This window comes from Anthonomus grandis, chromosome 8, assembly GCF_022605725.1.
Source record: "Anthonomus grandis grandis chromosome 8, icAntGran1.3, whole genome shotgun sequence".
Taxonomy (NCBI): Eukaryota; Metazoa; Arthropoda; class Insecta; order Coleoptera; family Curculionidae; genus Anthonomus; species Anthonomus grandis.
The window spans coordinates 27806559-27828928 of NC_065553.1; the positions used below are offsets into that span (position 1 = coordinate 27806559).

At 33.0% G+C, this 22370-nt stretch overlaps 1 protein-coding gene across 1 annotated transcript in view; it reads right to left on the reverse strand.

The window, feature by feature from the left end:
- LOC126739399 (puromycin-sensitive aminopeptidase) overlaps positions 1–22370 on the reverse strand; it is a 112997-nt gene that overhangs the window by 47870 nt on the left and 42757 nt on the right. The window contains exons 5-8 of the mRNA XM_050445066.1: positions 1106–1251; positions 940–1048; positions 745–882; positions 521–687 (exon numbers count right to left, since the gene is read on the reverse strand). Coding sequence (XP_050301023.1) covers positions 521–687; positions 745–882; positions 940–1048; positions 1106–1251 — 560 coding nt within the window. The remainder of the gene's footprint in view (positions 1–520; positions 688–744; positions 883–939; positions 1049–1105; positions 1252–22370) is intronic.

Below are 22370 nucleotides of genomic sequence, written 5' to 3' on the forward strand. Positions count from 1 at the left end.
TGCATCTTTTTTCGTTCTTTTTATTAGTGAATCCACAAGGTAGGATGCTACTAGCTAGCTTGTAATTTTAGTGTAAATTATAAAGCTTATTGTTTCTGTTTCTTTACCAGTGGGGGAATTCTTTACATGTGATGAAGGCCATTGTGGCAGAAAATATATTTTTAAAACTGTATGTACTATTGAACTAGAAACTGAAACAAAAATGACTTTAAATGCCTGGCAGGAGCTTGAAGATCGTGGAATAAAACATTTTAAACCCATGAAAAATTATTAAAAATGCTTGCAACTCTAAAAATTGACATTAAAATGCCTGGAAAACATAAACCTTTATTTCAAATATATGCGATAAACATACCGAAACTACCCAGATCAACAACCGCATTTTAAAAGAAAAAAAACACTAAATATTTGTAAAATACTGATGTGGATAACCGGGTAAATTGAAAATTATTAAGGGAGATCTGAACAATAATTTATTGTTCATTCTAATCTAATATGCGTAAAATAAAATGGTACTTACTGGCTCGTTTACTGGTAACAGACACTAACGGGAAACCCATTTGCTTGGTCCAAGTGGACATAACTTCACCCACAGGCTTTTTGCTGGCATCCTCAAGGGCTTCCCATAAGTCTTCTGTGAAAGTGTTCTTATACTGATGTTTTGTTAGGTAGTTATGCATCCCTTTTCTAAAAAAATTAAATCCAATAAACCACTAAAAGTTACTTATTGGGAACGTTTTTCACCTAAAGTCTTCATCCCCGATGTAGTGGTGTAACATCCGAATAACGCTCGCTCCTTTATTATAGCTGATATCATCGAAGATCTCATCTATCTCCGAGGGGTTCCCCACAGGCACTTCTATTGGATGAGAATTATTTAAACTGAAAATAGAAAATTGGAACCAAAGATTCGAAAAAATCAAACCAACCGTTACCCACCTATCTAATTCGAGAGCTTTGATATATGAATCGTTAACAAATTGGGTCCAGATGTCGTACTCTGGAAACAGATAGTTCACACAAAGAAACTCGACGAAAGAAGCATAACCTAAAAGTAATCATTTTAAACGTTTATATATTTTTTTGCTTGAAAAAGCAACAGTACCCTCGTTTAACCACAAATGGGTCCACCATTCCATAGTAACGAGATTTCCGAACCATTGGTGAGCGAGTTCGTGGCCCACTACCAACGCTATCCACTGTTTACTCACTGCCGAAGTGTTTTGGGGATCGACGAGGAGAGCAGTTTCACTGTAAATAAGGTAAAATGCATATCTTATTGCGAAACGTCTAAATGATTTTCCCGGAGTTGTACTTGCTATGTCTCCAGTTAATTTCAAAAAATATGTAATCAACAAGTTACGGGCAAGGTGTATCGACATTTGAGAGAGTTTATAAATAGCAATCTTTTTCTTTCTTTTTATTGTATACTTAAGAATAAGCAAATGATATATAAAAATTAATTAAATCAAAAGATTTTTAGTATTTACTTTTTTAGTCCTCAATTTAGATACTAGAGTTAAGTTAAGGTTAGTTGAACAGTTGTTAGATTTATAATCTGACAAACTGAACCTCGCTTTTTTTGAATATTCACTTTTATTTATTTTTTATTTATTTTGTCAACCTGTAATCTGAAATGTGAATGTACAAACAAAGTCCTATTATTATTATTTGACATGGTTAATCACAAAATTTTATTTTAGCTCTGTTGCAGTTTATGGGATTTGGTAATTCTGCGCTGTTATTGGTTACATCTTTTTTATCGAACCGTAAACAAAGAGTGTGTTTGAATGAACATTTATCTAAGGATCTTACCCTTACTTCTGGAGTGCCTCAGGGTAGCATTTTGGAGCCAATATTTTATACTATTTACACCTCACAATTGACAAAGAAAATTATGCATTGCAAAAACCATTGGTATGCGGATGACACACAACTTTATTTTTTATTTAGAGAGTCCGATGCAATTGAGGCCGGTCAGTGTATTAATGCGGTTTGAATAGATTATAATGTAGAAGCCCACAAACTTCTTTTAAAAATAAATCCTGCTAAATCAACAGCAATACTGTTTTGTAAAGATGACATTCCTGCTAACCTTTTAAATAATTTAAATTTACATATAAACAATGAGTACATATCTTTCTGCAAAAACTTGGGACTTATTATTGATTATAAGCTTCGGTTTAAGGAACATGTTACACTTAAAATAAGAACTGGTTTCTCTGCATTAAAAACAATTTTCTCACAAAGGTATTTTTTAAATCCAGGAATGTTTTGCGATGCCTTAGTACTTTCGCCGCTCAATTTTTGCAACACCATCTACGGGCCTTGCCTAGACGATTCTGACATATTTAGGATTTAAAAACTTCAGAATTCATGTTTGAGACTTGTATTTGGAATAAAAAGACATGAACATATTTCTCTTAAGTTAAAAGGCGCTAACGGGCTTAACATGCACGATAGACGAATATTGCATTCTCTTTGTTTCTTTTACAAAATCCTTAAATTTCAGTCTCCTCCTTATTTGCTAAAAAAAGTTAGCTACCGAACAGATGTGCATAACATTAACATAAGGCGTAAAAATTTATTAATAACTCCACAACATGACACAGAATACTTTAAAAGGGTTTTCGTACTCCATAGCACATCTAATTAACAAATTTGAAATAAATGTTCTCTGAAAAATATTTCAAAAATATTATGAATTTTTTTTAATTAAATCAAATATAACTATGTCAGTGTAAAAATATGTATTTTTTTTTTATTTACTAAAATTATCGCATATACCGGGTGGTGCGTCGCCGAGCGGAACATAGGAAAACCCATGGAAATTTTAAGGGGGTCAATTATTGGCTTCCCTGTACATTTTATAGAAAAAATGTAAGATAACTTTTTGAAGAGACAAATCTGGCAAACTCTTGTGCAAAGTTTCAAAAAATTTTAATAAGCGAATCTTGAATTATTCAATTAAATGTAATTGTAAAATTAGCAAATTTTCGGTTCAGGTAAAACCAAACGGGCACCAGTAAAATGAATATTGTCACTGACGCGACGTGAGGAAAAGTGTCAATAAATCAGTGACAGTCAGTATGAATTATTCAATCGACGAAAAAATAAAGTCGAAATTATACCCATTTGTAATGACGTCATTTTTGTTTATCTTTGTTTAGCATATTCCAAACAGCGGCGACAACAAACTTTTGAAAAAAATTGGTGTCTGATGATTATTCATCTTTTATATACTAGGTTATGTGAAATATCCGTCACTGTCAATCAAAAATATTGGTTTGTCAACTTGTTCTTAAAAGTTATTTCGAAAAGTGTTAGATAATGCCTAAAAAAGATATAATAGGTTGGTTGAGTGGACTGTAATGATGTACTGGTACTTTTAAGCCGATTTATTTAGATATAAATACTTATAATAATTAGTAGGTAAAATGAAAACAAACGTGGTAACAAAGTCCAGAAATAATACGACCGTATGCAGCCTCTTTCGATCGCTTCTCGCTTCTACCCGCCACTTCGTCGCGGTCAGTGTCAGTGTTGCCAGGTATTACTTTTGACTGTTCTAAAGCGCGGTTGTCGCGTCTTCCTTTTTCTCCATACTCCCCCGCGTTGAGCCGGTAGTTTCAACACTATTAGTTGAGTCTGGATCCGAATCTGGTAACGGACAAATTTGAGTTATTGCCCGCTTAATTTCTCCCTTGCTTGTTCTGACTGTCACAACTCGAACTACTCCGTCGGAGCCTGCATGGGTTGCAGTAACACGGCCGAGTAACCACCTGCACGGAGGAAGGTTATTGTCCTTAAGCAGCACCAACGCTTCGTTTGGAATATTTGCGAAGCTCTGCCTCCATTTACTTTTCTGCTGAAGCTGGTTTAAATAGCATTTGGACCAGCGTTTCCAAAAGTCCTGATTAATTCTTTGAAGTAACTGATATCTGGATAAGCTGCTCACTTTAACGTTCTCTACACTAGGGTCTGGTGCATTTATGATAGGTCTTCCAATTAAAAAGTGAGATGGGGTAAGGGTTTCTAAATCGGAAGGGTCGGAAGACAAAGGATACAATGGACGAGAGTTGAGAATTGCCTCTATCTGAACTAATACCGTGGAAAATTCTTCATACGTTAAAATGGTGTTTTGGATTACTCTCTTTAAATGAAATTTAACTCCCTTTATGTTAGATTCCCATAATCCACCAAATGTTGGAGACCGGGGAGGGATAAAATGCCATTCTGTACGATAGTCACTTAGTTTCGTTGAAATTTCTTTACTTGAATCTGACAAAAATTTGTACAATTTTGACAACTCCCGATCTGCTCCGATAAAATTTGACCCATTATCGGAGTACATATGCGATGGTTTACCTCGTCTGGCAGAAAATCGCCTAAATGTGGCAATAAATGCCTCAGTACTAAGATCAGTCACAAGTTCGAGGTGAACTGCCTTAGTAGCAAAACAAATAAATAAGCAAATATAGGCTTTAAATTGCTTAGTACCTCGACCTTTTCGATCCTTTAAAATGTATGGACCTGCGTAATCCACCCCGGTTACATTAAATGGTGCAGAAATTGTTACGCGATTACTAGGTAAATCTGACATGATAGCATTACAGCCCCTAGGTTTAGATTTAAAACACGTCAAACATTTTCGCACAATACCTTTGATAACATTCATGCCATTCGTTGGCCAATACTTTTCACGAACAGCAAATAATACCAATTGCGGTCCGGCATGTTTTAATTCGATATGTTCATACTCAAATATTAATTTACTGAGCAAATGTTTTCCATCCAACAACATCGGATGTTTTTTGTCGTAACTTATTTGGGCATTTTTTAAACGACCCCCAACTCTTAACAGCCCTTCACTATCGATAAAAGGACTCAATGATAAAAGTCTATGTTTGGGTTTCAAATATCCCCCTTTTTTTAATAGATTTATTTCGAAGCTAAATGATTCTGCCTGTGCTACCCTCACCAAAGTTTTAATTCCAATTTCAAGCTCCTTAGGCAATAAAGAACCTGATAATCTGTTACCTCTTTCAGCCTTACCTAACTTGCAATTATAAAGAAATCTGCAACAGTATGACTGAACTCTGACTAACTTCTTGAATGAAGAAAAACGTCTAAATAATTTATAGTCATTGATTTCATTAACCTTTAAGACACAAGATTTTTTTGTGATTAAATCGGGCAGCTCAATATTATTAGAAAAAACCATCTTTTCTGGCCATTCAATCTCATCGTTTCGCAAAAACTCGGGACCATGCCACCAAAAAACTGAAGTTACCAATTCTCTTGGAGTTATGCCACGAGTTGCAAGATCTGCAGGGTTCTCTTTAGTATTAACATACCTCCAACAATCCAGGTCAGTAAGATTTCTTATCTCCGCGATTCTATTGCGGACGAAAATTTGTAGTTTATCAAGAGGCGTATGCACCCAATGCAACACAATTTGAGAGTCACACCACAAAAAACATTGAACATTAGACTGTAGGGCCTCTTTGACCGTCTTAATTAAACGGGCTAATAGTAAAGCGCCACACAATTCAAGACGCGGCACCGTCATGGCCTTCAATGGAGCTACTTTAGTTTTGGAGCATACCAAATTAACTTGAGGTTTCCCTCGATCGTCAAAACTGCGCATATAAATTACTGCGCAATATGCCTTCTGCGATGAGTCACAAAACCCGTGAATCTCTGAAGAATATTTCTCAGAATAAACCAAAACACATCGCGGAATTTTCAGTGAATTAAATAAAACTAAATTGTTTCGAAATTGATTCCAGCACTTTTCTAAATCTGGTGGAATATTCTCATCCCAGTCCAATTTTAGTGCCCATAATGCCTGGATTAATATCTTCACTACAATTATACATGGCCCTAAAAGACCTAAAGGGTCAAATATTTTGGCAATACTAGATAAAACATTTCGTTTTGTGGCAGGACAAGAAATATCTAAACACTTTATATGAAAAGTTAAATTATCAAACGAACTTATCCATTGAATTCCCAATGTTTTAACCTGTTTGTCATCTCCGAATTTCAAAATACTTAAAGGTTCTGAGGTATCCTTTAGTTTAGCTAGTAATTCGAACGAATTTGAAGACCACTTGCGTAAGGGAAAACAACCTAACGACAAAATATTCGAAATTTGCAGACAAAACTGCGTGGCTTCCTCAACGCTGTCAAATCCGGAGATCAAATCATCCACGTAGAAATCGTTTAATATGATTTTTGATGCTACGGGAAACTCTTTTTCATTTTCAAAAGCTAACTGCTTAATACACCGTATAGCCAAATATGGGGAACTGACCATCCCATAAGTTACAGTATTTAAAACAAAAGTGGACAAAGGTTTATTGGGATCATCCCTCCAAACTATTTTCTGTAGATATCTATCTTCAGGATTAACAAGTATTTGCCTATACATTTTCGTTATATCGGCAGTAACTGCAATTTTTCGTGCCCTAAATCTTACTAAAATTTGAAAAATATTATTTTGAATGGGAGGACCTTTAAACTGAATTTCATTTATCGACTTTCCTTTGCTTGGAACTGCAGAGCCATCGAACACTACTCTTAGCTTAGTGCTTAAACTTTCCTCCCTAATAACACCATGGTGCGGCAAAAAATATGAAACATCTAATTCACAAATTTTCGTGGAATTCTCTAGTTCCATATGTTCTAAATATTCATACTCTGCCATGAACTCTTTATACTTAATCTTAAAATTCTCGTTTACAGCAAATTTCCGCTCTAGGTTTAAAAAACGTTTAATAGCAAGAGCCTTTGTATCTCCCAATTCAGTAGGTGGTTCTTTTAAAGGAATACGCACAACGAATCTACCCTCAAAATTCCTACAATGCTCCTTAAGAAAATGATTCTCGCAAATCTCATCATCCTCTAGTAATTTGTTATATGGGCCTGCCTCTTCAACTGCCCAAAACTTCATCATGTCCTCATGAATTTGCTCATTAGTCACAAACCAGGAATTAATTACAGTTTTATTTAAATCTTTAATATTATTATGACTTAACAAACCAACCCTCTTTTCCTGTAAATTAACTGCACCTGAAAGAACATATCCAAATTCTGTGTTTTGCAACACGGGCAAATTTTTTCCCAGATAAATTTTACCATCTTTAAGAATATTCCAAAAATATTTAGCCCCAATTAACAAGTCAACTGTTTGAGAAATAAAATAATTTGGGTCAGCAAGAACAACATTGGTTGGAATATCCCAGCAAGAAACATTAATATCAAACAATGGCAAATTTTCTGTGATTTTTGGTAAAACTAAACAAGACATATTCATAGAAAATTCATTATATTGTGACTTTATAGTGACATCACACCTTTTTTGTAAATTTAAAACTTCATTATTAATTCCAACAACAGAAATATTTGTGTCAGCCATTGTCAAACCCATTTCCTTACAAAACCGTTCTGAAACAAAACATGATTGACTGCCACTGTCTAACACTGCTCGAGCACTACAAAACTTTCCGTGCCTATTTTTTACCAAAATCTCTGCAGTGGACAACAAAACATATTCCTTTCTGGAACTCTGGCTTGACAGAGCTATAGAAACCTCAGAATTATTCACCTCTTGAGTCACAGCCAATGTTTGTTCTACCTCAGACCTCTCCTTGGGCCTGTTTGACAAATGACCTTGCACCTCTGATCTCTCCGAGCTTGGTCTTGACTGAAAATTTGAATGTAACAAGGTATGATGCTTATACTTGCATTTTTTGCAAGGATAAAACTTACAAACCTTTGAAAAATGTCCCTTACATAGACAATTTGAACATAACTTTAAATCCTTTACCTTGTCCCATCTTTCCGAGACTGAAAATGCAAGAAAAACATTACAATTATAAATAGCATGATGTTGCTCGCATAAAAAGCATTTCATTTTATCATTTTCCTTAGAAAAGAAAGAATAATTTGATTTAATAACTTTACTTTCAACTTTTGTGGAATGCTTTACTTCCAATGACTCGAGAAAATCTGCACGATTACTTAAAAATTTCAAAAAATCACTAAATGATGGCAAACTTTTATCATTTTCCTGCTCCCAACTTCTAGCAGTACCTTTATCCAACTTTACAGAAATTAAATAAATAAGCCAAGCATCCCAATACTCTGTAGGTAATCCCAAACTCTTGAGAGCACGCAAATGCTTATTCAAGGTGTCAATCAAATTACGTAAACCAACCACTGATTCTTTGGCAAGGGCTTCCAAATTAAAAATAGCTTTAAGGTGGTTATTTACCAATAACCGTGAGTTATCAAATCTTTTACAAATCAGATCCCAAGCCTTAATATAATTTTGTGACGAAAACTCTAAACTGTCAATAACCCTTATAGCTCCCTCACCCAAAGATGCTCTTAAATAGTGAAACTTCTGAATTTCCCTCAATGAACCATTATTGTGAATCAATGATTCAAATGTTTCCCTATATTCGAGCCACCTATTATGCTCACCATTAAACACTGGTAATTTTATTGGTGGTAAATTCATATTAAAAGTATTTGGCATAATATTCTGCCCTATATTAGGGTTGAAGGGTGGAACTTCTGGAGGCAGCACAGGCATAACCATTCCTTCATTTTTTGTTAATTTGTCAAAAATCAAATTAGCACTTGCCAAAGTTTCTGTGTGCAATGAAGTAAAGTCTTCTCTGTCTTTATAATGCTCTTCTAATTTTGCTAACTCACAATTTAACTCTATAGAAGACTGTACCTCCTCATACTCATTAAAAACTTTAACTAACTTTTCAATTCTAATTTGCAACTCATTAATTGTTCTTTCACCAACATTTAAATCTTGACAAACAGCTTGGTTTATAGGGGTAAAAAAATTTATAAAACCTTTTAATTTTTGTTTAATATTACCCCTCTTTCTCAATAAAAGCTTTAAATCAACCTCATCTCCCATATTACCAGCTTCATTAGCCATGATACTGCTTTAAATCTAAACCCACAAAATAACTAAATATCTGAACACCAAATAAATATAAAAAACGTATAACACTAAAATGGGACAAACTTTATCCAACAAATCTCTGGGCAAATCCCAAATCATTTAAATTTCTAATCTAAATCTATAATAAAACACAAATAAAAACATTTATTTTTAAACGTTGTCAAAACATATTATTTGACGAACACTCTGTAATTATCGTACGTTAAACAAATACCGTAAACTGGCAGAAGCTCTCTAATCAAATATCAAAAAACTTTCCGGCTGGATCCCTCCCCCGGCTACACTAATCGTAAACGAAACGATTTTATTCGTTTACCTTTTATTTTCTTAAATATGCCTAATTGTCCGATCCCTAAATAAGTAAAATAATACGAGCCTTATTTGCTCTTGTTAATCCACTAATCTTATATCCCTACACATAGAAATCCCACAAAAAATTAATAAAATCTCTTACAAAATTCCCAGAAAAGAATGTCCTAAAACACCAATTTTTGCAAAAATAAATAACAGTACAAGACTTAGTTTCTTGTTCAAAACAAAGGCAATCTCTTTTCTCGGATAAAACTGATGGGAAAGATTAGAAATTGGAAAGGACTCACTCTGTGATGCTTATACGACCGCCATTACACCAATTCCGCTTGACTATGCACCGCCAAAAACACCTCCAATTATTCTTCTTTAATCGGGCTCGTGGGACCAAAAAACTGGTTGAGTGGACTGTAATGATGTACTGGTACTTTTAAGCCGATTTATTTAGATATAAATACTTATAATAATTAGTAGGTAAAATGAAAACAAACGTGGTAACAAAGTCCAGAAATAATACGACCGTATGCAGCCTCTTTCGATCGCTTCTCGCTTCTACCCGCCACTTCGTCGCGGTCAGTGTCAGTGTTGCCAGGTATTACTTTTGACTGTTCTAAAGCGCGGTTGTCGCGTCTTCCTTTTTCTCCAAGGTATAATGAACAATCGCAGCTGATGATTTTAAATATATTGGCTTTTTTTCAACTGGAAAAGGAACAAGTCCGAAACGGAATTGTACTTCAAATTGAGAATGTGATACAGCGAGCCGCAGATGCAACAAAATTGAGCACAACAACGATCGTAAATATAAATAATAATGGGATAAAATCAGATCAGGATTACGCAGCCCGTATATCTTTCAAGCAAAAGACAGCGAAAACCAAAATTACAACATATTTGAAACATAGAATTCGGGACACAATTTATTCTATGTACGCCAGAAAAGAATATGTAATATTGGCAACAATAAGAGAAAAGTTCAGGGAAGAAATTGAATATTTTGAGTTTTCCATTGACTCCTTAAGAAGACGGATCAATAGTATAGGCTTCGAGTGGAAAAAATCAAATAACAGAAAATATTTTATGGACTTGCCAAATATTGTTCATAAAAAAATCAATTTTTAAGGGAGTATATCAAAAATAGAAATGTAGGTCCGGAAGGTTTTACTCCAGTTTTCATTGACGAGACGTGGATTTTTAGCAAGGGATCATTTCGTAGTAGCTGGCAAGATGACACCAAGCACACGGATTCAAGGAAAAGCAGTGAAGGTAAAAATTATCTGGTTGTCTTTTTAGATTTTTTTTTAATAAAAACTATTGCCCTTGCAAAGGCCCTTTAACTTCATAATTTCATCTGTTTCATAGTTTCATATAATTTCTGTCTAAGACAATATGAGGGAATTTAACTCCATACACTACTCGTATGTGCATGGAACATTACTTATTAATTATATTAAATTTATGTTCTGGAAGAATAATTTCTAAAAAAAGAGAATTGAATTATCTTTTATTTTTAAGGTCATCGTTATATCGTGGTCCACGCCGGAACCAAAGATGGCTTCATCAAGGGTGCAAATTTAATATTCAAGAGTGGATTAAAGACGGGAGATTATCATGAAAATATGAACAGGAAAAACTTCGAAAACTGGTTTAAAACTCAGCTGGTTCCAAATCTTCCCCCAAAGTCATTTATAATCATGGACAATGCAAGTTACCATTCTGGTTTATTAGAAGAAATCCCGATAAAATCTTGGACAAAGCAGAGACTGACCGAATGGTTGAAGAAAAAGAATATTGGCTTTCCAGAAAAAGCCATGAAAGATAAAATATGGAGTATTGCACGCACAAACTGCCCTAGTGAAAAAAAGTACTTGTATATGTTAAACCTTTAGGACACAAAATTTTGCGACTGCCACCATATCATTGCCAGTTTAATGGAATTGAAATGGTATGGTCGGAATGTAAACGAAAATATGATCAATATATTTCCAATTTTAAGGGGTCACCTTCAGAAGTTCTGACTAAATGGGAAAGGGTAATAAACGAAATTTCTATAGATCATTGGCAAAAATATGTTTTTCATACAGAAAAGGTATGCCTATGATGACATTCTGCCACTTGTGATTACGACTGACGAAGACGACGATGACTAAGACAATATCTCTGATTTCAGTTCTGACTCTGACAATACTGACGAAATTGATTAAGATTTTTTTGTTCTAGCAAATTTTATTTTATGATCGTCGTTTAAGTATTCAATCATATCGTTGCAATTTCATTAACTTGGTAATGCAATATGGCGTGTTTTTTTTGAGTTTGTATGTTTTATTTTTTGGAATGGTATTTTCATTTTAATGTGTTAACATGTTCCTTCAAGCAGCATTTTTTTTCATGAACAAGTAAATTAAATTGTCAGGATTTAAATTTTTCCCAGTGAGTTAAAATAATTTTATACCATTATTCACAATTTTTGTAAGCTCGGTTTTATTACGTCTACTGCTCGTGCCGAATTCTACTTTTCAAATGTGTTGTAGATTTGGTTTTTGCGGTCTTTTGCTTGGAAAATATATGAGCAGGGTAATCCTGATCTGATTTTATCCCATTCTTCTTTAAATTTGCGATCGTTGTTGTGCTCAATTTTGTTGCATCTGCGGTTCGCTCTATCACATTCTCAATTTGAAGTGCAATTCCGTTTCGGACTTGCACTAATAGAAGACTAATGAAACCAATAATTGACCCCCTTAAAATTTACATGGGATTTCCTATTTCCGCTAATATTAATACTAATATGCCATATATCTGACCCTCTCCTTCCTTTACCCTATCCCTATCTCAGTGTATATTTATTATAGCTTAACGAGTATTATTATAATAATTTAGCTATATTTACTATTAAATTTATATTTTAATATTGGCAGGCCTCAACTAACCCAGGAATCCTCATTTGTAGATTCTTGGAAATCTGATTAAAGGGCCTTTTAGTTGCCTGACTGTATTTATTTACTTTTATTAGTATTCTTGTAACTTTTTTTGGGTAACTAATAAACGTCTTATTATTATTATTATTATTATTATTATTATTATTAACCAATAAAAATACCATGCACAATAGTAACCTTAATATAAATAAGAGAGAACAAAATTATAATAACAAAAATTATATATAAAAGAGGGCAATAAAAATAAATACTTAAACAATACGTATCACATCTAAGTGGGATCACGATCTTGAGCTGTATGAGCTGTATTGAGCTGTATGAGCCCGAGCATGTATTTAAGCTTCGAAAACTTTATATTAAATAAACCCGAAAATATAGTCTCTGTACTAGAAGTCGGAAATAATAGTCAGTGACGTCAGTCAGTTCGGAAACGAGAAAACAGAAGCGGCTTAAACTTATGTTTTTAAATTTTTAATCGCATATACACATACAAATTCCCGCTCGGTTAAATAAAGCCAGAGAATTTTGTAAGAAAACGCGCGCGCACTGGTGCCAAATTTATTTCGGGTCGTGTCTTGCAGCAGCTACGGAATATTTGAAACAGCCCCTAGTTTAAAGAAAGTACCTAGACAGCGCAATTTTTTGTACTGATATTGATCGACGACGGAGCAGAGGTCACGAGAGCAAAGGATATTTTAGGGATACAACCCTTATAGCTAGTACTGCAGACTATAGGTACCTGACCTACCTGAAAGAGTTTTAGGGTTTGCGACGCAGATTATTTACTAAAAATTCTACCCGTAATTAGAATAATAGGAAAGTAATAAATAGGCTCTCGAACTTGAAATGCCTTTATTTTAACATTTAACATGACGTTTCGGTTGGTAGTATCCCCAACCGTTATCAAGTGTAAACTGTATCTATTAATTTATGTAAACTAAATCTATTTATTACTACTCTACCAATGTCTACCACCTTCAAAAACAGAATAATAGGAATTATATATATAATAGGAATTTATAAATATAGTAAAGGTACTAAGCCCATATTTACCTATTTATTACTATCCCATTATAATAGGCATTATAAATAATAACTAAAGAGAAATTGTTGCCGCCACTGAATTTATTTCCCTCTTCCCTTGCTTCACTCGGCGCGCCTCAAAGCTGAAAATACGTCACTGACTATTATTTCCGTCTCCTAGTATAGATATCATTTTATTACATAAGAATAAATAAATAAATAAATATGTCTTTATTTGGTATCAAATGCACATTACATTACATTTGCCCAAAAAGGCGAAGATTAGCTAAAGCTACTTTTATCTGAAAACCCTAATAATAATAATTACAACAATAATTGACAATAAATTTTAAAAAAATAATATTAATTGACAAACAAGCAGTAATAGTAATATAAAAACTAACCAAAGAACAAATTTAGAGAAAAAAAATTAATTAAATACATTTGTAAATCCGCAGAGAGAAAAAAACTAATTGTGCAATTGTTCCTCCAAGAACAAAGTTTTATAATAATCTTTAAAGCAAGATATTGGAATTAAAAAATTAGGTCCAAATCGATTATAAATTGTTACGGCAAATTAAGTATAACTACGTGAGAAAAGAGCTGCGCTATGGTGTGGCAATGTCAGAGTCTTATGTCTTATATCTCTATCATGAATCGCATTTCTTGGAATTAATTTCCCTAACAGATATTTTGGCTTTTGGTTTTTATAGAGCCGATACATAAATGTAATAAAATGAAACTTAAAAAGAAATAAAATTTTTAGACACTGCAATCGATAGATATATATGGACACATGATCAAATTTTCTCAAATTACACACAAATCGACAATACGTATTTTGTACCCGTTGCATGGACATAACAGGCGATGGGCTCTTACTGATTCAGAAAGTATCATATGAAAGAATCCTTAAATTCATATTGATCTATACAAAATCATATAAAGATATTTGTCATGCTTTTTAGTGTAAGCCTATCTTAGAAAATATTTCTATACTTTCTCAATTTCATTGGTCTGAGTGTAGATATCTGGAGACCAGATATTAGATGCATACCCTAAGTGCTGCCATACAAGAGCAGTACATAATCTCAAATTAGTCTTAATATTTAAATCTTTTAGTATTACGAATAATAAATCCGAGTAATTTAAAAGCTTTATTAAGTTTATTTGAAACATTACAAGTTTACAATTCTGAACATAATAATCCTCAATCACAACATTCACGCTTCGGGAAAAGAAACAAAGCAACACTTATCACCAGGATATGGATAGATCCAGGTCATTTTGACTCAGCTACATCCCTTTAATTAGTTAAGGATTTAAAAAGGTTAAATTCATTTGCAAACATTAAGCTCATTCAGGATCTCAGACACTTAGGCAAGTCATTGATAAAAATCAATTTAAAAAAGGGGGCTTACATACTAGCCTGAGGTAACCCAGAGGTAGTTATGTATAGATGAGACATTACATTACTATGACTTTCTGATTTCAAGTAGGAACTTTCAGAGAAACCAAAATCTACTATTTTCCGGACTAAAATACCATAAAGGTTGATTACGGTCAAAAGCCTTGGCACAATCCGTGTAAATGATATCAAGGTTTGTATCAATATTTGTTCAAGATCAGACCAGATACATATGCCGAAAAGACACACTCCTTGGAAAATGTCCATTTATTTGGAAGGAATCCATGTTGACATTTTAAAATTTTACTTGAAATAATCAGAAAACATAAGTTCTAAGGCGATGGAGTAATTTCATTAAAATAAGACATTAGGTAAGTTAGGTTCTACTATGTTGTTGGATTTATACCAAAGTAAAATTGGATCTTGGAAAATCTTGAATGATAAAAGTAATATTCCTCAGGAGTCTAAAAAAGGTTCAGATTAAAAATATGACACTTTGTCAAAGGACCATTATACATTTATAAGTTCTGGCATTTGAAACCTTTGTAGAGTTTCGAAGTTGGTCTTACAGAAATTGCATCGTTCATCAAATATAACATTGACCACCTGAGAGCCTTTTATTTCGATCCAAATTATACAACACAGTTAAACTTGAAAGAACTCGTCCATTATCTCAAAGAGACCTACGTAACTAGAGAAAAAAATGAAAACTCCAAGTCTCAGTCTCAAAATGTCTTTTTAATTATTCAGGTGACATGTTTCGCTAATGAAGCATCATCAGACCTACAATAAACAGAAAAACACACGTAACTACAATAAAACCTTACACTAAAACAAAATCAAATATTAAAAATTAGATAAAATTACCTTATAGCTTAGGTGACCTGCTAAGTACTGACAAATATAATTTAAATATGAGAATACCCACATATTTTGTAATAAAAAACAACACGGCACAAAAATTCAACAAAAAATATAAAAAAGGGAAAAACGTGACAGGTGTAGGATTTGAACCCATGCTCTAAAGTCGATCTTGGTGAAACATCAAACCGTTAACCAATCGGCCAGCCCTGCCTACGAATATTGGAGTCAAAGGTATATATGCGTATCGTGAGCAGAAACAAGAGGTTAGATAAGATTATTAAAGATAAGTCCTGGCTCAAAGGTGAAAACATCATTAACGCATGTCAAATTTGGACTCTTTTTGGCTTTGGTGATTTCCATTTTCTCCAAGAGATCCAACTTTCTACTCTTAGGGCACTCGTGAACAATGGAAACATTTTCAGGGACGGAAAAACTATGACCCGTTGATAATAAATGGTTAGCAAATGCTGACTTAGTTTCTGTGGTGTTGGTGTCCCTGAACTTATTAACGAGGCTTAGGTGTTCCTGTACCCTTGTGGATACTCTCCTTCCTGATTGTCCTACATAAACGGCAGGGCAATCCTTACAATTAAGACAATATACACCCGATTTAGATAGAAGATCACTTTTATCCAACGTCTTTACTAGGTTCTTTCTTAGCGAGTTAGTCGTTTTGAAAGCTATGGAAAGGCTGAAAGGCTTAAAAAATTTTGCAAGTTGTTGAGAAATGCCGCCGAAATAACTAAGGCATCTAAAATTATTATTGTTGGTGATGTTGTTCGGTGGGTGGACGATGTGAGGACAGTTTATATTTATTATAAAATTTGTAATATAATTTGTTCAAGCTGTGAAGTGAGAAATTATTGTTGACAGCAATTATTCAATTATTTTTATAATATTATGTTCTTTTTGCGTCTTTGGACAGAGGTAATTTAAATAAACGGTAGAACATTGAATTAAAGGCTGCATATTTGTGTTGATAAGGGGAATTGGAGTAAATTGGATTATATTATCTGTTGCAGAAGGTTTGCGATATACTTCAAAAGAAATGCTGTTATTATTTCGGTATAAAAGAAGATCTAAAAAGGGTAATTTTCCGTTTGTCTCTCTTTCCAGCGTAAAAGAGATCTGATTATGAAGGGAGTTAATAAATAAATGACAAGAAATCCAATAAATCATTCTCGTCACCAACCCACAACACGCACACATCGTCCACGTACCTTTTATAAGCTCTCAAAAAGCCCGCAAAACGACTTTTCATGATTTTTTCCTCCAAGTGACTCATGAAGACCTCGCTCAAAAATGGTGAAAGACAAGAACCCATGGCGAGACCAGATTTTTGCCTAAAGAATTGATCATTAAATTTGAAGAAATTTTGTTCCAAAACTAATGATAAAAGGTGGATAAGATTATCTACCACCAGTTTTGGCAAAGTACTATTATTGTTTAGCAGGATCTCAACCAATGTTAAACAATCTGACGAGGGTATGCTAGGGAACAAGTTCTTTACATCTAAGGAAAGCAAAATGGCATTGTTTGGAACATCTATTTGCTTTAGATAATTAGCAAATTCAATTGAGTTTTTAATGGAGAATTCGTTCCGAAAACCAGTTACTTCTCTTAAAGTATTGTTAAGCCAAGAGGATAATTTATAGCAAGGAGAGTTTACGAAGAAAACTACTGGTCTTATCGGGTTTCCCTCCTTATGAATCTTAGGTAAGCCATAGAGCACAGGAGTACGTGGGTTCATAGGGTATAGGTTAGATTTAGTGGTGTTAAAGTATTCCAGAGTTATAAGACATCGATCTAGAGAATTCTTAAGTTTTGAGAAAAAACTAATCGTTGGATCCCTAGTAATAGCCACGAAGTCGTCAGTCGATAGAAATTTCGTCACTTTAGCCACATAGTCGAGTCTATTCATGACTACCAAACAAGAGCCTTTGTCTGCTCTGGAAATTAGAAGATCGTGCGTTTCAATTTTGTTTTTAACAAAATTAAGGTGTTGTTTGTTGTAATTATTAGGGACAGAGTTATGTCTCTCAGAGTTAAGAAAATTAATTATTTTTGATCGTAAAATGTTTTTGTTAGGAATATTAACAGACTGAATGATGTTCTCAGCCTCCACTTCCAGGACCTCTCTAGTGTTTCGATTTATTTGTTGCGAAAAATTAAATTTTAAATTTAAATTTAAGATATTTTCCTCCTCGGGGGTAAAAGAAACTTTAGATAAATTAAGAAAACGTTTGTGAAACAAGTTACTATTGCTCTTACCCAGCTCCCGCTTCTGCTCTAAATGGTCAGGACTCTTTGGTCTTTGTGAAATTCTTAAGTTGTACAATTTCTTACTAAGCCTACGGTATGTATTGGCACCAAAATCTTCTACATCTTCTCTCAATTTAGAATCCAAGGATAGAAACTCCGCAAAGGACAACGTTAACGTCAATGTAAAATATAAGTACTTGAGTTTAGAGTTGACTCTGTTAAGTGTTTTGTAATGTTGTTTTATTTCCTCCTTAATCCATATCCGTCTTCCTATGTTTAAAGCTCTCTGTGAAGATGAAGTGTGTGAGCCGCATCTGATGTTAACGAACTTCGGCGTTAAACCTGATTTTAGGCAACTTTGTAGGAACCAAATTTTCAGTAAAAGGTTCTTTCTTGCAATTAGGTGGGATCTGTACAGTCGGACAAGTTTGTTAAACTTAATACAAAGTGAGGCCACGAAGAGGTAATATTTAATAATATTTAATATTATTTTATTGAATTAAATAGTTTGTTTTTAAGAATCAGACATTGTTTAGAGGCTTTCAGGTCAAGATATAATTTCTTTTAAATTGACATACAAGTTTTACTTAAATTTTATTGTACTGTTTGTGTGAAATGTATTAAATTCTATATTTTATTGTAGTAAAAGGATTATGTATTTATTTAATTATTAGTTTAGCGTCCTCTTATTAAAAGCTATTTAAGTTCATTTTAATAGAAAGTGTGTAGCATAATTAGTGTTAAGTTACACAACTGCTTAGAAAGAATTATTAAGAACTAAATGGCAATAAATGCCTGAAAAAAGAAGTATTATCATTTTTATGAAATATATGGGACATTCCAGTGAATGCATTTTCTTGATACTTTTTAAGCAGTAATAGTTTTATTTCTTCCAGGAAATTCAATAATTTTTTCTTGAAAACTGGTTGGAAAAATTAATGAATGATGATGTCTGGAAAACGAAATATTACCAATGATATGACATATAAGGAACATTCTAATTAATTTTTTTATACTTTTTAGGCAGTAATATAACTTTGCTTTTAATTCATCCAGGCAAATTGAATCCATTTTTTTCTTCCAAGAGCTTGGAAGAATTAACAGAAAAATTACAAGTAATGCCTGGAACAAGAAATATCCATTTTCTGGAACATTAGGGACCTGCTAGTCATAGTACTTTTTAATTCTTCAAGACACTTCAATTTATTTTGTTTTGCCAGTTGCCTGGAAGACTCAAATGACAAGAAATTCCTGAAAAAAAAACAATATTATCCTTTCTCTGGACAGAGATATTAATCTACTGAACTTTTTAATAATCTTTAAGCAGTAAAAGTACTCTTTTAACTCTTCTAGGCATTTGAACTTGTGATTTATTTTCAAATAAGGTTTTGTTTCAGCTCTAATTCTATTTTTTAATTTTTCTAAACTTTCAGGTTTATCAAAATAAACTTTAGATTTTAGATAACCCCATAGATAAAAATCAAATGTGCAATCTCAAATAATTATGAGTTTCATAAATATATCGTTCACGTCGATCCGCGTTCTTAGCACTTATTATACAAATTAAAGCCCGTTTTTAGTGTCGAGTTTTATGTCAAATTGTGATTTTTATAGTACTGTATATTTCTGTCCTTGTACCTGATGCATGCAAATTATTCTATTACGAAAAATCAGCCAAATATTAGTTATTGATGTGCTACTGCGACAATAAATAAAAAAGGTACCTATTGTTCGAACACAATGCATTAGAATTTCTTTTGTACTGAAATACTTCTACTTGATATATTATTTTAGTGCAACAAAATATTAGTGGAGCGGATTTTAGTAACTATTTTGAAATTTTTTTTTGCCTTTTCTTTTTTCTTTCTCTTTCTCAATGGCTGATGTCTTTAAATGCTGTAAAAAACAAAATGTCAATTGGATATGCGTGGTTTGCAATAATATCTTCCATCCAAGTTGCATGAAAAGAACTAATAACTATGAAATTTTGAATGATATCTTAATCTACTGTTCTGTTGAGTGCAGAGATTTGGCCTCAAAAACCGGTGAAGAATATTACGACGCCCGAACCTCTCTAACCCTGATTCATAACTTACAAACTGAGTTGAAGCAAACGAACAACTATATAACGCGATTAAAGCGTAACTCGGCAGTGTTAGAGGAAGAGTCTACCGAAATGGAGTCTAAGTTTTGTAATGACTTTTAATCTCTTAAAACTAAAATTTTGGAATTACAACACCAATTGGAAGAGCAGGATGTCATTATCAAGAAATACGAAGATAAAACAAATGCGGATTGTGAAACCCAAACGGAAATAAAGAATAATACCACCTCAACTCAAACCTCTATTTGAAGTAAAACTTCAAGAAGTTCCCAATCCGAAAAAGTTAGTGTATGTTCTTCTGGAATTCATACTATCACAAAATCATACATAAAATTGGAAGTTCAAACTAAAAACTCCGATACTCCTTCTTTAACTTTTGCAGACGAACTTAGCTTCATGAGGCGTACAACATCAAGCTCTAGCCACCTGATTATAATTGAGAAATTAAACGACGAAATTTCAGTTCTTAATTGTCAGAAAGATGAATTAAAGGAAAAACTTCATACTCTTAGGGTGTCAGAAAAAAACTACAACATTCCATAAAAGAACTGACTGAACTAAATAAAAGTATGATTATCGCCATTGAGGTTTTAGAGAAGGATAATGATTCTAATGTATTGGAGCTCTCGCAGTTACGTCATTGTCTCTCAAATCTTAAAACTTACAAAGAGGTTTCGGAATTAGAAGACGCATCAAAATCTTCAAACCTCAACTTACTAACCAATAAAGCAACTAACAAAAGAACTGTAAGGATTATAATGAATTACTTATTTTATTGGGTATTACGTCACTTATAGCAAAAATAAATTTAGAAATTTTTATCTCACACGCTCAAAAAATTGAAAAGAAGACGAAAATAGACTTATTCACGTTTTTAAAGGAAATATGAACTCAAATCTGTAATGATACCGTTCGATATACTTAATTTAATTTAAGTTCAATAAGTTTTAAATACAATAATTTGCTTGAGGTATAAAATATTTTTTATATACCTAGGAGCTGAGGATTAATCTATTAATCTCTGAGCTCGTTTCTTCTTTTCAATATCCTATCTAACATTGTTATGAATATTAAAATTAAAAAACGATAAAAAGCAACAGGAAGACGTACTTTTTAAAAAAAATACCTAATTTCAACCAACGGTATTTTCGGTAGTTATATCTACTACCGTTATCAAGGTAATTAGAGAAAAATTAAATTAAATTAAAAATATAAATAAAATATCCTTATCTTGTTAATCTTCAGCTATGTAATATCATCAAAACTTCTTCCTAATTCGAAAATACTCTAAATACATTTTTTTTATATGATTTGACGGTTTATTAATAGTTTGACAAGCTAAATTAATAAACCATTTTTAAGGTCTTCAAGGATACAAGTCTTAATATAATCAGAATTTTTATGGCTCCATAGTATGGTGGTATCATCAGCAAACTGAACCACCTTGCCCTGCAGTTTCAATGAACTCAAGTCACCCACATACAGTAAAAATAACAGTGGTCCCAACACTGAACCCTGGGGAACGCCGCATTTTAGGGATCTAGAAGCAGACAAACGCCCAGACACTGTAACCTTCTGAGTACGATTTGATAGATAGAACTCAAGCCATCGCAACGCTACGCCCCTAAAACCATATTTATCGAGCTTAGATAACAGTATTCCATGATCCACACAGTCAAATGCTTTGGATAGATCACAACAAGTTAAAGTTACCTTACATAACTTTTTTTGCTACCTGTATTAACTTTTTGAGCTCAAAACGAATTATTTCGGTATTATTTGTACTTGATATTGATTTTTTTAGATTCAGGATACATTACAGACTAAATACAAATGTAAAAAAAAAACGTGAAAAATATGCTGAAAAAATTATAGAGATGTCAAAAGGCATAATTTTTTGAAAATCCTGAAAATAACACAAAATCAATGATATAAAAAAACCCGAGACTTTTAGAACACAAGTTTATTAAGAAAATATCTTCTATCTGAGCCTATCTATATGCCCACCAAGTTTGGCTAACCCTCCGCCAAACACCCTGTATATGTGCATATTAAATGCTCAATGTTATGCGACTTTTGTATATTGTGACTTTTTTTAATTGTAGTATTATTGTATTTTATTAGACACAATAAGGCTTTGTTTATACAATTTTTTTGTTGAGAACAATAAAACATATTTGAATTTGAATAAGAAATACCTGCAAAAAGGGTTTATTATCAATTACCTGGATCAAAAGACGATAATTGCCTTATATCTAAAAGTCTTGATCATGTAAATAGTTTTTCAATTGACATTTGTTAATAATTAAAACAAAATTAAAGGCATAAAGTAAGTAGTACTGCTAAGAACAAACCATCATTTCTTACAAACATGGCGAACCTAATTCCCAACGACCCTTTGAAAAAAAAGTCTTACTACTGCGTTGAGAAAATGCTTACTTACTTTCACAATATGTCCCGAGCAAAAATTGT